Raw genomic sequence first — 17290 nt, forward strand, 5'->3', positions numbered from 1 at the left:
TATATTAAATGGTGCTATTAAAAATACACTTTGGCCATAGAAAGAATTATCACTTTATATTTACTCTCTATCTGATCTGCTTTTGTTACATAACTGATACTGAAGTAGCTTAATCCTACTTTTGTGAATGCTTTCCTCATTCATTTCTGTTACTTTTGTCTCTGCTACCTTTCCCCCCAGACAGGTTTCGAAAGGAGACTCGGCTTTCAGTGCCTTTTTACTTGTATGTTTGACTTGACATTAAGGTCTCTAAACTTTTGTGAAAGTGCTGAACATCTGAAACTTGAAATCATTAGTCACTTTTGACAGCGAAGAACACTAGTAACTGAGCAATGCTAACTATAGCAGAAACTGCAAGGTATAATTCCATAGATTTTATTTTTAATTAGCTCCTATTTATCTGAAAATAATCTGTATTTTGAAAATGGGATGGAGAGGAGAGGAGAGGTTCTGCATACAGTCCACTCAATTATTATTTCAGGTGAACTGTATGATCTCTAGTGAACATCAATATTCCTTGTAATTACAGATTAATTTTGTTTTCTTGTTTTCCTTCAGGAGCTTGTGCAATTGATGAACATCAGTGTGGTAGCGGGGATTGTATACCATTGCATAACCTTTGTGACAACGTACCTCAGTGTGAAGATGGCTCTGATGAAGCAAAGTGCAGTAAGGTTTCCTTCATACAAAGAGAAGGAATGCATGCATATTTGGTAGGAATTACCTAGGAAAACACCCACAAAAACTCAGCTAGCGTAAACTACTGCAGCTGCATGCAGGCCGTGCCAATTTACACAGCAGTATCTCGTTGAGTTTGTCAGGGCCAAAAAAACAAAGTCACTTTTCTGAGATAGTGTATGGAAGCTGGTGAAGATCTCTGGAAAAGGTAGGAAGTTCCTCTGTGCTTAAAACTATGGCTGCTTATAATGGCCTCAAAATTAAATGAAAACTCATTACATGCTTTTCTTCTGTATTCATTTTGTATATCCAAATTCTATCACTTTTTGTGTAATTAATTTAAGTTTCACAGCAGTATAAATTCTGCAGAGTAAGGTATAGAATGAGTCTTCTTGATGGAAATTCCCAGATAGTCTTGTGGGTGTGATGCCAAACTGCAGCACATGGCACCCTCCAGCCTGCCTGGACTCCATCTTGTGGAGGCATTGCCATAGGGTGAAGGGATGGCACAGCTGCAAAAGCAGCATCCATTGCTCATAGTGGATGTGCATGTTCCTACAAGGAGACCAACAACTGCTATTGCTTAGTCCTCTGGTAAAATGGTTCTTTTTAAAATGTAGGTGTACAGTATATGGCTTCATTTCACGAAATATGGAAATAGCATTCTCTAAACAATAATTTAAATGTAAAACTGATGTTAAAATCGCATTGGGCCTAGCACAGATATTAAATTGCTGTTTCTGACAAAATGCTGTTCTGACAATCTATTATGAAGCACTGGTGGAAGAGTTAAAAGTGGGCTTTTAAGCTCAATACAACACCATCTTCCTTTGTTTTAAAGGGGACTGCTAGAGATCAAATATGTCCTTGGATGTGTGCTGACAGTTCTTATTGATTTCAACATCTTTTACATGCATACATATATATTTTTTTTCATTTATATGGCATATATATGTATACATATATATATATGTCTGAAGGCACAGATTCATTCTTCACATTAGTGCAATTAGCTGTTTTGTTGCAAACATATTCTTCCTTCAAAATGCGTAGAATAAAATTCACTCCAGCTTCTTCTTCGGCAAAGAGGACTTGAATGGGTTTTTCATTGCTAAAGAAGATCTGAACAAGATAACCATCACCTACCTTAACATGATGTACATTTTTCCAAAGAGTTATTTTGCCATAGATTGTCTATTACTTCATAACAAATTACCTCACATCAAAGGACTGTGAGAATTGTTTCCAAAAATCCATTTAATCCAAACATTGGCTGAATCAATCTAAGCCTTAAAATAAAATAAAAATTCACTTAGACACCCTCACATTGAGTCTTTTGAGTGTCCAAAATCTTGCTCATTTTCCTGAAACCAATTTCAATTTCTTATCAGAAGTGGCAATTTGAACTAGACAAATTGTCATTTTCAAATACTCCAACTTCTGAAACTTCCCAGGGACTGCAAAGAAAAAGCATAAGATACCTCTGCCTTTGCAGAATTCTAAAATATACGATATTTGAATTAAGCAGTTGTTGAGTGCTCAATGACTTTCTTATTCCTTACCAACAATGTATTTGGAGAAGAACATGGATCTGATGAGGAGAAAGGAAAAGGAATTATAGTTCAAGTAGAAGAGAGGAGAGGTATCAAAAGTAATTTGGACAAATCTCGCAGTGCAAACAAATCTGAGATTTTTCAAGACTGGTCGAAAATTTCTCATGACTGATGTTTACCATTAATTAATCGCTGTGTATCACTTCTTTCATTCATGCACTCTGGGTGTCAAAGACACATTCCTAAAAATCTAATTTTTTTTTTTTTTTTTTTTTTTACTATAGTGCGTAAACTTTACATTTTTGTGGAAATACTTTGGTGGAAAAAGGTTTTCTGGACAACTAAGAATAAAAAAAATATATTCTGGCAACCAGTAAATTTCAAATGCATTGTATGTTTTTCCCTACTTCATGCTGGCAGTAATTGTCATCTGCCCGAAACGTAGCTGTAGCTCCTGGGATATATATGGGATTCTGCTGACCTTCTTAAACCTTATGGTCCAACTTCCTTAGTCATTATGCCAATAGCATAAGATTTTTCTCCAAATGCTTAACATGTTTCTGAATTTTTGTTCTGAATATTTTGTTTTGGGAAAACTTTTGATAGATTGGTTTTCAGGGAGCTTTTATTATTTGTGTATGTGTTTTAACTAAAGCTGCAATGAAAACTGTGAAAATTCTCACAGCAATTGGAACTGGAAAATCCAATTTTTCTGTTAGCTTTGGTTTTAACCTTATTTCCAATCAGTATTACTGAACATCATGTAGCTAAAGCTTCACACAGTATCTGGAAATTACATAATGCTGGCTAAGAAAAAATATTGGTTAGAGTTGATGGAAAATGTACTGTTTATTCTCTATTTGTGAGACATTTGCAAAATACAGGGTATGAAACTCTCCCGTGGCAGAAACATAGAAGGATATAACAATAACATTTCCTTCCTGTGGGAACGCAACATCCTGGAGATGCTGTGTTTATTACCACTGTAACATATTTAACTTTTGGGTTTTGTTCTTTGCTGGCAACAATAAATCTGCTTATTTTACATTTCTATTTGCTTGGGGCGGGGGGGGGGGGGGGGTGGTTTACCACCTATCTAAAGTGCTTCTGTCCATTTTGGTCTACAGTGAGATTGTTTAATGGTTCTCTGAGCACTGAAGGGCTGGTACAAGCCAGGATTGGGAAGACGTGGCATCTGGCTTGTGCAGATGATTGGAATAAACAGATTTCAGACAGTGTTTGCCAGCTGCTGGGGTTAGGGTGAGTGAAAAATATTCATTGTCCTTGTAACTTGTTTGCAGGTTTGTTGACTCTGTATATTGGTGTTTTCCTCATCGTTTTACTGGTGTCTTTACCATCCAAAAAAAGGGCAAATGTATTTTTCTGTGGCAAGTGAAGTGCTTCTTGTGCCAACTAATTTGTAAGTGTTGCAAACCCTGTTTTGATGGCATTCATTACAGGACTGATGACCCTGAATATGGCAGATTAGGCATGTGGATACATATTGAAGAACATTGGGAGACTGATGTGGAGGTATTAGTCTTTTATCACTTATGTAGTCATTTACATCTTCACTTTTATAAGGATGGCTCAAGAGTAAAACTGGAACAAACAGCAGCCTTGGGTGCTCTGCTATCACGCTAATGTTCATTTCAAGTAAATTCAAGATAATCACTTGGGTATTCTGCTATTGGGCTCCCAATACATGTCATACCTGTCGTTAGACCTGAGCTGTTGGGAGAGGAAACTATTCCTCTTGAGGTATACTTAGAGGGGGGAGGAAGGAGGGAAGTGTATGACTGAAAAAAATAGATTTGGCTTCAGTCACTGTTCAGCAGAATTTCCAGGGAAAAGGTGAGGAGGGTTGAGTGCAGAAGTGCTGTATTTTTCAATCTATGACAAAATTTGTGTCCTAAATTCTGGCCTTACTTACACTGTATGCAACTTGACTGCCATCCACTGAATAATAAATAGCTTTCCTACAGTGCTGAGGTTTTTAGGGAATGTCACTCATCCAAGTAACAATAAAATTAAATTCTAAGCTTGCAATTCATTATGTTGGTCTCCGACCAAAGTAGGATGACTGCAAGTGCCCTTCTGATAAATTAGTTGTAGAAATCACAGAGTTAGGAGGACTTGGAGAAATATCCAAGTGTTATTTGAAAATACTTGTAATCATTGGATGAATGCGCGCTGGTTTGGTTTTTTACTTTTTCCCTTTGGGTAGCTACTGCATTTACATAAGTATCAGATACCTGCATGCACAATTCCTGATTGTAATTTTTGTATGTAATTACCTCATTTATGCATGCCTATAAGAACACACAGACTATGACTAAAGGTTCTTCTAGTCAATTACTTTGTCCTTTACAGTGGTCAGTAGCCGCCTTCGTCTGATTCTTTCTCCCCATCCCCCACCTCCTTTTCCTCTATAACTTCTGGACACCAGTCATTTTGTGGTCTATTGGTTTAATTTACTTTTTTATATTTGAAAGGTTTCAGTGAACTTTGTTTTCCATAGTATTTTCTATTACCTTTTAAAAATTACTTATGCTTTTGTCTCCATAACATTCTGTGGCAATACATTCCAGTCTGTCTCTATAAACTAGTCAAATATACTTGTTAAAAAAATTCCTATTAAGTTTCCTATTTAATTCTTTTTAATTCGATTTCTCAGTTTATTACATATTCCCATTTTCAAGAAAAAGTATTTGTTAACCTAAATTGCATCACATTCTCATATCCTGAGTGCTACTGCTGTTACTGATCCTACAGAAAAGGATAAAATTCTCATGTATATACTTATATATAATTCCTGTAATCATCACGCTATTTCTGCCTTCCACAAATCCACCTGTAGCAACATATTTGTTAATAAGTGGCAGCACATTTATTACTAAATGGATGTTTGTAATAACAGGTCTTGAGCAGGCTGTAGCTCATGCTTCTATACTGAATAATTACCTAGAATCATGCTTTATTAGAGAAAGAGGCTAAGGTTCATCTAGGACAATTTATTTTTGCTGTTAATTGCTTATACATTTGCTAGTCTCATTTACTGTTTAATTTATGAAAAGGACTGAAATGATAGGAGTCTTGTAGCATATCCTGATTATTTATGTAGCTGGGCTAGAAAGTGCAATTTTCCACACAGATTCTAAAAAATCACACACATAAATCCTTTTGCCTCCATTTTTCAAATACGTGACTGTCACATTTGTGATATGTGCCAAACAGGAAGCAAATCTGGAGGCTTGCCTATGTGTTCATCTACAAAATATAAGCTAGGTAACCATTTACAAATATTCTTAATGAGTCCAGAGTGCAAGGTGCACAAATTGATGCTCTTGAGAAACCTGAACAAGATCCTTTGCTCAGCTTGCACTTGTAATTGTGTACATCTGACAACACTGTTAAAATCTGAGTATTGGTACATCAATTTTCCTTGAACCAACAAAATCATACATCATTGAGCTTTTCGCCATTCTGCTGGTTAGGTGTGAAACATGCTTATTTCTCTGGGACCAGAGCCAGTTGCGTCTTTACTGAATTGTATCCAGGAATGAGGGTAGACCTGGCAATTTTGCCATGGTCAAAAGTCCAATAAGGACTGAGAGTTTAGGCCTTGCTCTCAACCCTGCACTCTGTTTTCTTCATGAACTCACAAAATTCTTGAGAGAGAAATTATTTCATTGGAATACAATGTCTTGTTTGGGATTTCCAGGTCAATTAGGTTTTCATCCTCCCCACTTATGAATGGTCAGTAGTAGCTACATGCCTAGTTCCTTGAGACGTGTCAGAAAATCCTGTCTTTGACTGTCAGATCCAGGTTCTCCAGTGTGCCAAGAATATAATATATGGCCTGAAAGGGGTGGAAATGATCCCCCAAAATTTATGCACACAAAATTTTTATTCTGATAAATTAGAATAATAAACATGATATACAGTATGATCTTACTCTGCTGTAGAGCCAATGAGAGTCATGTGCTGGATATAAGACAGAACCTGTTTCTTGGTGTGTTCAGGCTGCATTTACAGCATTGAGGACCAGAATTAGGACAGTCCTAATAACTTGGCAATAGACTTAATTTCATGTCAGTTGTCACCAAGTAATAAAGTGCACTTCGATCTGACAGCCACAGGAGGAGTCTCAATAATCTGGGGGCGGATTTGTAGGTCCACAGCTTCACTTAGGATCAGACACTGCTAGTAAACTCAGATTAAACCCATTGCTTAAGAAGCTTCATTTCAAGTCCAGAAAGTATAGAGAGGTTATGTTTATTTATCATTTTCAAATTTTCATATAAAAAATTGTGTGCATGCAAGCATTTGAAAAACAGCAGATCTTCATATGAATCCACATGTGAACAAAGCTTTTTTATGCCAAAGAAAGTGTTCTCTATTTGTAATTTGCTACTATTCTTCATTGTTCATTTTTCTGTCAGAAAATCAGCAGGTGAAACAGAAACACTGCCCTGTGTCTTAAACACAAATTAAACAAACTGCAGCCATCCCACAGCCTGAGAACTAAACAATGAATTACAAAATGTGTGAACATATTTTCTTCAAATAAAAAATGCTTTGGTTGTTTCCTTTTTTTAAACAGGGAAAAGAATTGTAGCTATTGGACAATTGCACTTCTATCCTTATTCTGAATATTTTTTTCAGCTTAGTGCCACATCATGTAAATCTTTCCCAACATTTGCTACTGCTCATTGTTACTGAGCACATGTGAGACAGAGTTAGACACTGAAATTATCATGATCCATAGAGTATTTAGGTACGTGAGGACCAATAATATCTGAGGAATTCACTGCACAGATATCTCTGTACATCTGTGTGTAAAAAAAAATTGTAAGACTATTCTCTAAGTTTTCTCTAAGTTTTGCCTCATGAGCATGTTGAATGGAATAAGGGCTATTTAACATCTAGATTAGCCTTTTAAAGGCCATTTTTGTCACAGCCTGCAAGATTTCTGAAAGATCATTTTCTTTAACAGAAATTAAAGAACTGTGACACTGAATTTCTGGACCTGCAGAACAAACTATATTCTTGTTACTAAACTAAGTATCTGGAGGAAAAGTGTACGATTTATTATACTTACAGAAATGCTTAACCCTTATCATTTACCAATAAGTTAATTAAAAGAGTAGCAGATTGATTTTTGCCATCACTCATAAAGCTTAGACATTTCCAGTTGTGCGTGCTTCAGTGCACTAAGAAACCAAATGAAATTATCGAGTTTTCTCAAAAAAGGGCTTAAATTTTATTTCAAAAAGCTGGGGAAGCTTAATAAAGCCCCTGTGGTTACAGAGAAGCTCAGAGAAGTTCCAAACTGTAATCCAGAAATTTCAGCATTTATAAAAAAAAAAAAAAAAGGAAACAGAAGAGTGGGAAATAGTTTGCTCAGTCTTTGCTGAAAAAGACCGAGAAAGATACTGAGGTGAGAAGAAAGGTCTTCACAAGTATTATGAGGTTGGTGGAAGCTGTGACTTGGGAGGTTTATAGTGTTTGCCCTATTACAGGGTGTCTGACAGTAATCTCGTAAAACACACATGCATTCTGTTTTCCCGGTATAATGTGCATGGAAAATGTAAGCCAGTAATATTCATAAATGTGCATACGCTAAGCTTTTCCTGGTAGCATGTTCATTTTTTACATTTTGTTGTGGTTTAACCCCAGCCATCAACTAAGCACCACACAGCCGCTCGCTCAATTTCCCCTACACCCAGTGGGATGGGGGAGAAAATTGGGAAAAGAAGTAAAACTCGTGGGTTGAGATAAGAATGGTTTAATAGAATATAAAAAGAAACTAATAATGATAATGTTAACACTAATAAAGTGACAACAGTCATGATAATAGGATTGGAATATACAAATGATGCACAGTGCAATTGCTCACCACCCACTGATCGATGCCCAGTTAGTCCCCGAGCGGCGATCCCCCTGCCCCCACTCCCCCCAGTTCCTATGCTAGATGCGACGTCACATGGTATGGAATACCCCGTTGGCCACTTTGGATCAGCTGCCCTGGCTGTGTCCCCTCCCAACTTCTTGTGCCCCTCCAGCTTTCTTGCTGGCTGGGCATGAGAAGCTGAAAAATCCTTGACTTTAGACTAAACATTACTTAGCAACAACTGAAAACACCAGTGTGTTATCAACATTCTTCTCATACCTAACTCAAAAACATAGCACTGTACCAGCTACTAGGAAGTCAATTAACTCTGTCCCAGCTGAAACCAGGACACATTGGTAAGAGCTCCTGCTTACTAACTTTCTCAAGAAATAACTTAGTGCCTTTTTCACACATTTGCACTTACCATAGCTCAGTGATTAGACCAGTCTCCAACAAAGTTCCTTATTGTAGAATTTGACTCTACCTAGCTGGGTTGGCACTTTACTACTCTTCCGGACTGTCTAAAAGGTCAGGTCAGGGTTCTGGGGTAATATCTGAAGTACGTATTAGTATATTAGTGTTTTATATTGAAAAAGTCTGTACACTAGGCTAGAGTGGACAGACACTCTACATATATCTATATATCTAGAGACAGAATTAAGTGGGCTTTGTCATTTCGAGGTTAAGAAATGCTTCAGTAATGACTCTTTCAGTAGGGTGGGTCATACAGCTCTCCTAGTGGCATAGCAGGGCTATTGAACCTCTTTGTTCTCCTATGCCTTGTCTTACTCCCCATACACAGCAGATTGACAGGCAGATTCTACACCTCACACTTCCCAGGAGAATGAGATTTACTGCACTTAAAGAGAAGAGATGCTACTTCCTTGATATACGGGTGCTCCTTGTGTATTAAACCTGCACAAATGGTTCTCTTCTTGCTCCTGAGATATGTATGGCTAAAGGGTCAGATGGGAGTAGGCTGTCACCTCAGAAAAAATTATGTAGTCTGACCACAGCTATCTTTTTTCTCCATGCTTCCTCAAGAGAAAGCAAATATGTTACTTGGGAGTATGTTCCAAGCTGGTCATATGCAGTATTACAGAGTATATGATGCAGAATGGGCTATAAAGTAAATCTGGATATGGGTTGTAAACATCAAAACAATTTATCTCACCAATAGTACACAGAATTCTTGGTGTTCAAAAGGCCATTGTTACAAAAAAAGTTAGTCGAGGAATACACCCTACTTCAGAGGAACTATCCTGTTGAATAGCAAACATGACACCCTTAACTTATTCCAGAGTTATTTTGATTTCAACAGATAGACAAGGTGAAACTTAAGTTCTAAGAAAGGTAGCATTTATTCCATTAGATTCTTTATGATATAAAATATAGTTTCATTTCTTCTCTAGGCACAGAAGTATAGTACCAATATAATTACCCCCCTCCAACAAAAGCAAACCTGTGATATTCTAAGGTTCATCTATTACTGTTCCATTTTGCATACTAAGTTTTAGCTCTGTATATTTAAGAATTTGTACTGCAAACCCTTCACTGTGGCACAGAAAAGCAGAAATTGATAATTTAGTACTACTAAAATAATTAATTTCTGTATTTCAATATTATTGTAGCATCAGAAATCTTAGAATAAGATGTAAGAGTGAAAGTAGGTGAGTCGCATTTTAATCCATGTGAGTTTCAAGCCTTGAAAATCTCCTGATAAATAGTCATTATTTCAGGAAAAAAAATGATGCAGTTTATTCCACCAGCATAATCATTTCCCAAACATTCCTCCACTGGTGGAACAGGATAAATATCTGAAAAATATGCATGTGTATCTTTTCCTTCCAGGGATGCAAATATGTCATCAACTATATTATTCACTGGAGACAGCCCATTTGCCAACATCACCAAAGCAGCTAACTACAGCCTAATATTTACAAAAAGGTGGGTAGAGTGAGGTTTCTTCCTCATACAAAGGATAACTTAAAGTGTGGTGGGGATCATTTATACACTAATTGCTAGCTCAAGTTTATCTGAGGTAACATGATTCTGTATGAGTTCTGGACTATAAACTTATCTAGGTTTTATTCTCTGTCTGCTGATGAATTCTGTGTAACATTGAGCAACTCACTCTTCCGCCTTCCATTCTTGTCCATCTATTGTAAATTTAAAAGGAGAGAGATGCTTGCTACATTTTTAGCTAACATTCAGTACAATCTTATGTGACATCTTTATACATTTACTGTGGAAACCATAAATACTGCTATTTTTACAAAACAATTCTTATCTAGAAATCTCTGAATTATGAATATATAATATAGCAGAAGAATTAAAATGGACTGGCATTCACCCATGTTTATATAATAGTTATCACCCTAGGTTCTCTCTGTAATCAGTGGAGAAAAATAAGCACTCCAAATTGTGATCCATCAAGGCACCTCTTGAAATATGATGAGTCACACTCTATAATCCATTTACTTTATTGATGCAGACTTAGGACTAAGTGTGGATTGCTAAGGTAAGCAATCCACAGACAGGTACCTATATTTAGACAAATTAGTCCCACTCAAAAATGACTTCCAGATTTGTCTCCACATTTAGAAGTGAATCATTAGATGAGATGATCCTAGGAATAAATTCAATTATATTCTAGTATTTCTCAGTCCAAGTAACAGCTGAAGTGATTCTGAAGGGTCCTACAAACTGGCAGATTTCTTGTAGATTAAATGAAAATGTAACATTAGCACAGAATTATATACTCAGGAAATTCTGGGATTTACAGTACACCTCCAAAAGGAGAAAGGCTTGCCATCATAAAATAAAATAAAAAAATATATACAATTACTTCAATTACTGTCTTTCTGCTTATAAGAGGGCTTATTGTACACATTTTTCTGGAATCCTACCAAAAGCGCTGAGGCAGAAAATTACTGTCTTATTGCTAAAATGCTGAAACCATGTTGAGGATGGCAAGAGTCCATGTTCTTTCAGGTTTCCTTTATAAACATACCACATAGTAACAAAGCAGGAGAGAATTCTTAATTTTCTATGCTGTATTTTATCTACAGTAAAAAAAAAAAAATTAAAAAGATACATTTTATGTTCTAATTATACTTTGTTAATCCCAAACATTTATCATTCTCACTGGTGGTGAAAGTATCTTAAACTAATGGAATATCATTGCAAACTTTTTTTCTTTTTTTCTTGAGGGGATGTCTAAACCAGCATTGACACAAGAGATCTTAAAGAGCAGTAATGATTTAAAGATGTCTTCTGTTACTATCTATTAAACACTAAAAAGTGATTAAAGCAGGAGGAAATGGAATAAGTTCATTCATCTTAGTTGTAATTCTGTTGTAGAAATAGGTATCTTCTACCATGTTTCATCTGGACAGCTGATAGGAATCATTTTACAGGGTGACACCATTACAGCTACGCACACTTTTTTTGTACATATAATGAATGATAGAAAGATCACACAGATTTGATAATTAAAAAACCAAATTCATTAACTGGTAATCAAATTATAAAATGTATTTCTCACATTCTCTTTGGTCTTTATTCAAGCATAACCACCATTGAAGCAAAGGAGGGCACATATAATAGGAATTGAAAGCTGTGGTGGTACAGATAGCAAAACTGTTCTCTGATGCCCTTAGGAAATGTATTTCTTGGCAGGATAGCTTTGGAACAGGGCAAAATCCTGCCTTGAAGATATATGTGAGCAGATTCCACAGGCATAATTGCTTTTGCCAGTCCTAAGTAAAGATCATACTCACAGATGTCCCAGCTACTCCAGATTTCTGCCTAGCATGCTGCTTCATAGATGACACTCAGAGAGGCGCTTAGGATAGGTATTCAGCACGTGCAATGCCTCTGTTGCCTTTTGGACTCTCCTGTGCTGACCAAGAGTCAGCTGAGGACTGGTGAATTGAAGTGCAGGCAAGGAAGTGGTTTTCATACTGGGAGCTAGCTTCAAGAAGAAGAAAAAGCAGAGGCCCATGAAGTAATTTCTACTAAAGCATCAGTAAGTACTGCTGGCAGGACAAAGACCCTCATTACATGCAACTCCTTGCTTCAGTGTAAAACAAAATAGGGACAAATCTTACATGCTGGATGTTATTTTGGCTGGTTTATGCATCTAGCTAAGAGAAAGCATAGGATTGGCTGAAGGAGCTAATATACAATACCACTGACCGCCCTTTTAAAGCCTATGGAGGGAGCTTGGTCAAGAGTATTCAGTTGCTCTGAAGTTTACACAGAAGATGGTATTGGTTTCCTGTGGGTTTATGCATTTCTGGTCGTCCTCCTTGATGTTTGTCTCACTACCAAGGGACAACTTTATGAAGTCAGTACAGATTTGTATACAAATTACAGAATTTGCTTTCCGCTTTTTATATTACAACTTTAAAATTATGCACCTGTCTTGAAGTGGAAAATGGCCGTGTGGGACTGTTCAGAGCTGGAGGCATATCTCATTCTTACCCCCTCTGTAGCGAGGATTTAACTGGGGAGATGGGGGGGGTGGTTACAGTTCCCACCTGACCTTCTTGCACCACTGTGCCATTGTGAAAATGCTGGGTCACGTCATGCATTTCCTTCACAACAGATATGAAATTTTAGAGCAAACATAGTGAAGAATACATAATACCATACCATGTCTAAAGTATCCTTCACTTTTTCTGTTTAAAAATTATGTGGAAATGCATACTGTAAACTAGCCATTGGCACACTTTTTTTTCTCTGAAATATTTCTGTGTGTATCAGATTTAAATTGCTAGCACATACCTGTCCCAAGTGTTCAGATTCATTACAAACTATGAAGATAATCTTAAAACCTCTGGATATCAGAAATGCTTGAGTAGTTTTGATCTGTGGTCTTGTGCTCTTCAGACTCTGGCTTTGTATCTCTGCTAAATAATTTCTAACACTGTATATGCAGCTATATATTTTACAGTGCATTATAATCTTAGTTAAAAGATACAGTGCTATCAAACTAACCTCTTAAATTCTTTGGTCACACTGATCTCTAGTGGTAAGGTATTGAAAACATCTCAAAAGGTAGAAAAAATACCATATGCAGTTACAATTTTATTGAGAATCTGTCACAGACAGATGACTCATTTCCCTAAACCACAAGGGGAGTCTACTTTCATTTCTGTAACATACACCAATTAAGTGTTCATTGAAGAGGAATATGTACATTTAATATTATATATAATATAATTTTGTACCTTTATAATTAAAATAGAATTAAATCATGTAGGATGAAATATTATATTTAACAGTTTGATACTGATAAACTAATGTAATTTAAGTATATATATACTTACATACATATTTATATATATGTGTGTGTGTGTGTTATGTATGTATGTATGTATATTTGACAGTCATTTAGTGTTACCTGGTGTGCAGATAAGTGTGATTTAATTGCACTTTCATTCTAGAGAACACTGTTTGAACAACCTGGTGGTTCATCTGCAATGTAACATTAAACGTAAGTACACATACCTTGGGAATATTTCACACAGAAATCAAATTGTTCAGTCAATAAAGCTTAATGTTTATAGTTTGAATTGAAAGGTTAGGGAATGGACTATAAAAGCCATATTTGTAATGACATAAACACAGGAAAATTTACAGTCTTCACTTGTTTTCAGAGTTAAGTATACACTAGACATGGGTCTGTACTGAAAACACATATATAAAAAATCCAGAAGGTCTGAGGAAATAACACATCTAAATCCAAGTTATAAAGTTTCATCTTGATTTCACCTATAAAACGCCAAAGTTTTTTCCACAGTAATAGTATTTTTGAATAGCAGTTCAGATACTACAAAGCCGGTTTTCCAAGAATATTAGCTAGTCTAATAAAACATGCTATATCCCCCTAAAAATCTACAAATCTTTATTTTTTAATTTTTTTTTTTTTTTTAATTTAGCTTGTGGAAAACACCTGGTAACTCAGAACAATGGAATAAGGATTGTAGGTGGAAGTGATGCCAGGAGAGAGGCTTGGCCTTGGATAGTTTCACTCCATTTTAATTCCAGACCTGTTTGTGGAGCTTCCCTTGTCAGTGATGAATGGCTGGTGACAGCAGCACACTGTGTATATGGGTAATGTTCATTGCACTCAGAAGCTAACACATTCTGATAGTCCCACAACATGCAAGTATCCAAATGGTGGATAGTTGTCAGTAAAGCTGGGTTGAAGTATGACCTGAACCATCAATCAATCCTGTATAGAGCAAAACACACTTTCAAAGGATCATACTGAAATCACTGGGGAGTGGCACTTTTTAGAGGGTTTCTAGATGTTTACTTTAGAATGAAATTAATATAAATTCACAAGTGCCCCTTTCTCTCCAATGACTCCAGGGCATCTTTCCAACTAGCTGAGATGGCCATATGACATTCATGCCATGCCTTTTCTTTTTTATTTTAATGATGATGAAACCCTTGTTTTATGTGCAGGTTCACTAAGGAGGCATCAGATTACGAATAATTTGTGACACTGATATAAAAATTTAACAACTAGCTCACAGTTTAATTACTGTGTTTTGAATCACGTGTGGGCTCAGCTAAAGGCTCCATTACCTTCTGGTAAACCCTCAGTCCTTACTTTAAAGCAGAGAATCATGGAAACCAAGCAGCATTTTCTGAACAATGAAAAATTGCACTTTAAATATATGGTATTAATACTGAGCATTTGCACTTAACCCGTAATTAATGTGGGCCTCCATTAATTAGTTGAATCTCTGCCAGTGGTATAAAGGATGACATCATACCTCATAAAGGTAAACTCAGCGTTGCCTGTTCCTCCTGTATATTGTCATAGATTGATCAAGTTTTACTGTGCATCAGTGGAATGAATCTTGATTTATGTGCATTGATTAGGCAATATTGGATATCCTGTAGATGGTGTAATTTGTACCATTCAAAGAAGTGATACATATTTAAATATTTTCTAGGTTTTGCTTCCATAACATCTGTAATAAAAACAAGTGCTGTAGAAGACACCTAGAAACGGGAATGGCAAAAAAGGAAACATTAATATTCAAAATTACAGTAGAGCTTTCATTATAAATAGCTAACTAGTAAGGCAGTGGATACTACGCCAATACATTAACGCTGCCTCATTTCATGACAGGAGCTATATTCTGCACGACAACACTGAAATGAGAAGGATCAAGCCCTTTTATTTTTCACAAAATAAATCCACACCTGTCTTGGTACTTCCTTTCCATTTAAATCACCTTTCTTTTTTCACTTAAATCTCATTTTATCATCTTGAGTTTGCTGGAATTTTCCTAAGTGAGAGCTTGCAGTTTCATACCTTAATTCTGAACATTTAACTTAAACGCTCCTGGTTTAGAACAAGATAACCTCTTGATGTCAGACCAAAAGAACAGCAGAAACCAATTCAGTCCATCAGGCTGAAAACATATTTTTGAAACTATGAACTGGTTAATTAAAAAATAGCAAGTAATTAAGTTCTCTAACTTAAATACAGCCTCAAACCAGCATGCATAGCTCAGCAAAAAATGCAGATGAAGTCATATTTTGTCTTAGCATAACTTTTTCAATTTCGATTAAAAAATTAATTTAAATCTAAAAAATGCAGTCTATGAGCTGCAGCATTTCCAACAACATTTTAGACTTATTATTCTTTAGATAATCCATAATAATTTTCTAGCTGGGACTGATATTAATTGCCTGGTGGGCAGTCAGCGGTATTCTTCACAGTGTTTAAAAAGCCATAGTAATTTAGTTAATCTATATTTCCTCCTTTGCGCTACTATCTGATTAATTCTTTATAAATAATGCATTATCAGCTTAACATAAAAAATCAAGCACATATTTCTATAGTGTGGATGTTTAAGATAGTATTACCATCACAAAATTGTAAGCACATCTGCTACATTCTATTTATTTTGACAAAATGTGCAAATGCTATGAATTACCATGAGGTTAAAGATTAGCATTTTACCTTACATATTTTTCAAAACTTTCATTAATCATTCATAATTGTGAATATTCCTTGCAACTTCTAGGAGGCAATTAAAACCATCTCAATGGAAAGCAGTTCTTGGCTTGTATGACCAATCAGATATGACACAGCCTTCAACAGTAGTTCAAAACATCGATCAAATAGTTATAAATCCTCATTACATGAAGCGTACAAAAGATAGCGATATTGCTCTCATGCACCTTCAATACAAAGTGCAATATGCAGGTGAGTTGTTATTTTCCCATAAAACAGATTTGCTCGATTATGCAAAACTCTAACTGTGCTAAGCATATGAGGGTGACAGGGTGGCTGTACATTTTTTACGGGCTAATCATTCTGTAGTCAGTCCAGTACTTCCTGGATATCTTGCCCAAAAAGTGGGTTTGAATTAATGAACATTTTCTTATGTGACTTCATAAAAACCTGAATACAGGGAAGAGGTTGAAATTGATTGCTTGTTTCTCATTCACAGATTACATACAACCTATCTGCTTACCAGAAAAAAATCAACAGTTTTTACCAGGAATTAACTGCTCCATTGCTGGCTGGGGTAGTATTATGAACAAAGGTGGGTCATCTGCTTGGAAAATTGTAACAGGCATGAAGCCATAAGGGAAAGCTTGCTCCTGATTCCACAGGGGTTACTACGGTCAAATAGTTTAGAGAGGTACTCCTCCACATGAAAATTTTGGAACTATCCCCCCCCACCGTTCCTTTTCTAAAGCAAACTAACAGAGTTATAACATATTTATTAGAAAAAATATACATATCTAAGATCATTAAATTATGAAAAAACCTTATTGCATCCCCTTAGAAGTTACGATGACTACTTTTCTCAACATGAAATATGTACATTTTACTTCCATATACTGGGTGGGGGAGGAGGAAGATTAGTCTTCCTGACAGTATGCAGATGATTTTCCTCAGAAGTCACACATACTGACTGTAGTGTGAAAAGTATGTTCTGTTTGTATATCATATGCTCCAGATTTGCAGTCTCTGTGAAATAATAAACATGTCATTTCACTTCCACAGTTGCTTGTATGCATTTGCTTCTACATTTTCAGAATAAAATTTTGGATAGGAATTAGTATAGGAAATGTTTATAAAAATTTGAAATAATCAAAGTTACACAATGAATGGTGA

General features: G+C 36.0%; 2 protein-coding genes across 3 annotated transcripts in view; one reads left to right on the forward strand and one right to left on the reverse strand.

Moving 5' to 3' along the window:
- TMPRSS15 (transmembrane serine protease 15) overlaps positions 1 to 17290 on the forward strand; it is a 58725-nt gene that overhangs the window by 39112 nt on the left and 2323 nt on the right. The window contains exons 20-26 of the mRNA XM_052794820.1: positions 559 to 669; positions 3359 to 3491; positions 9979 to 10074; positions 13581 to 13630; positions 14076 to 14250; positions 16188 to 16369; positions 16617 to 16712. Of these exons, the coding sequence (XP_052650780.1) occupies positions 559 to 669; positions 3359 to 3491; positions 9979 to 10074; positions 13581 to 13630; positions 14076 to 14250; positions 16188 to 16369; positions 16617 to 16712 (843 nt within the window). The remainder of the gene's footprint in view (positions 1 to 558; positions 670 to 3358; positions 3492 to 9978; positions 10075 to 13580; positions 13631 to 14075; positions 14251 to 16187; positions 16370 to 16616; positions 16713 to 17290) is intronic.
- Positions 15075 to 17290, reverse strand: part of CHODL (chondrolectin) — a 37760-nt gene continuing 35544 nt past the window's right edge. For both annotated transcript variants that reach the window (XM_052794826.1, XM_052794821.1), the window contains one exon: positions 15075 to 15122. In XM_052794826.1, the coding sequence (XP_052650786.1) occupies positions 15090 to 15122 (33 nt within the window). In that variant the 3' untranslated portion in view covers positions 15075 to 15089. The remainder of the gene's footprint in view (positions 15123 to 17290) is intronic.

Source organism: Harpia harpyja, chromosome 8 (assembly GCF_026419915.1).
Source record: "Harpia harpyja isolate bHarHar1 chromosome 8, bHarHar1 primary haplotype, whole genome shotgun sequence".
Classification (NCBI taxonomy): Eukaryota; Metazoa; Chordata; class Aves; order Accipitriformes; family Accipitridae; genus Harpia; species Harpia harpyja.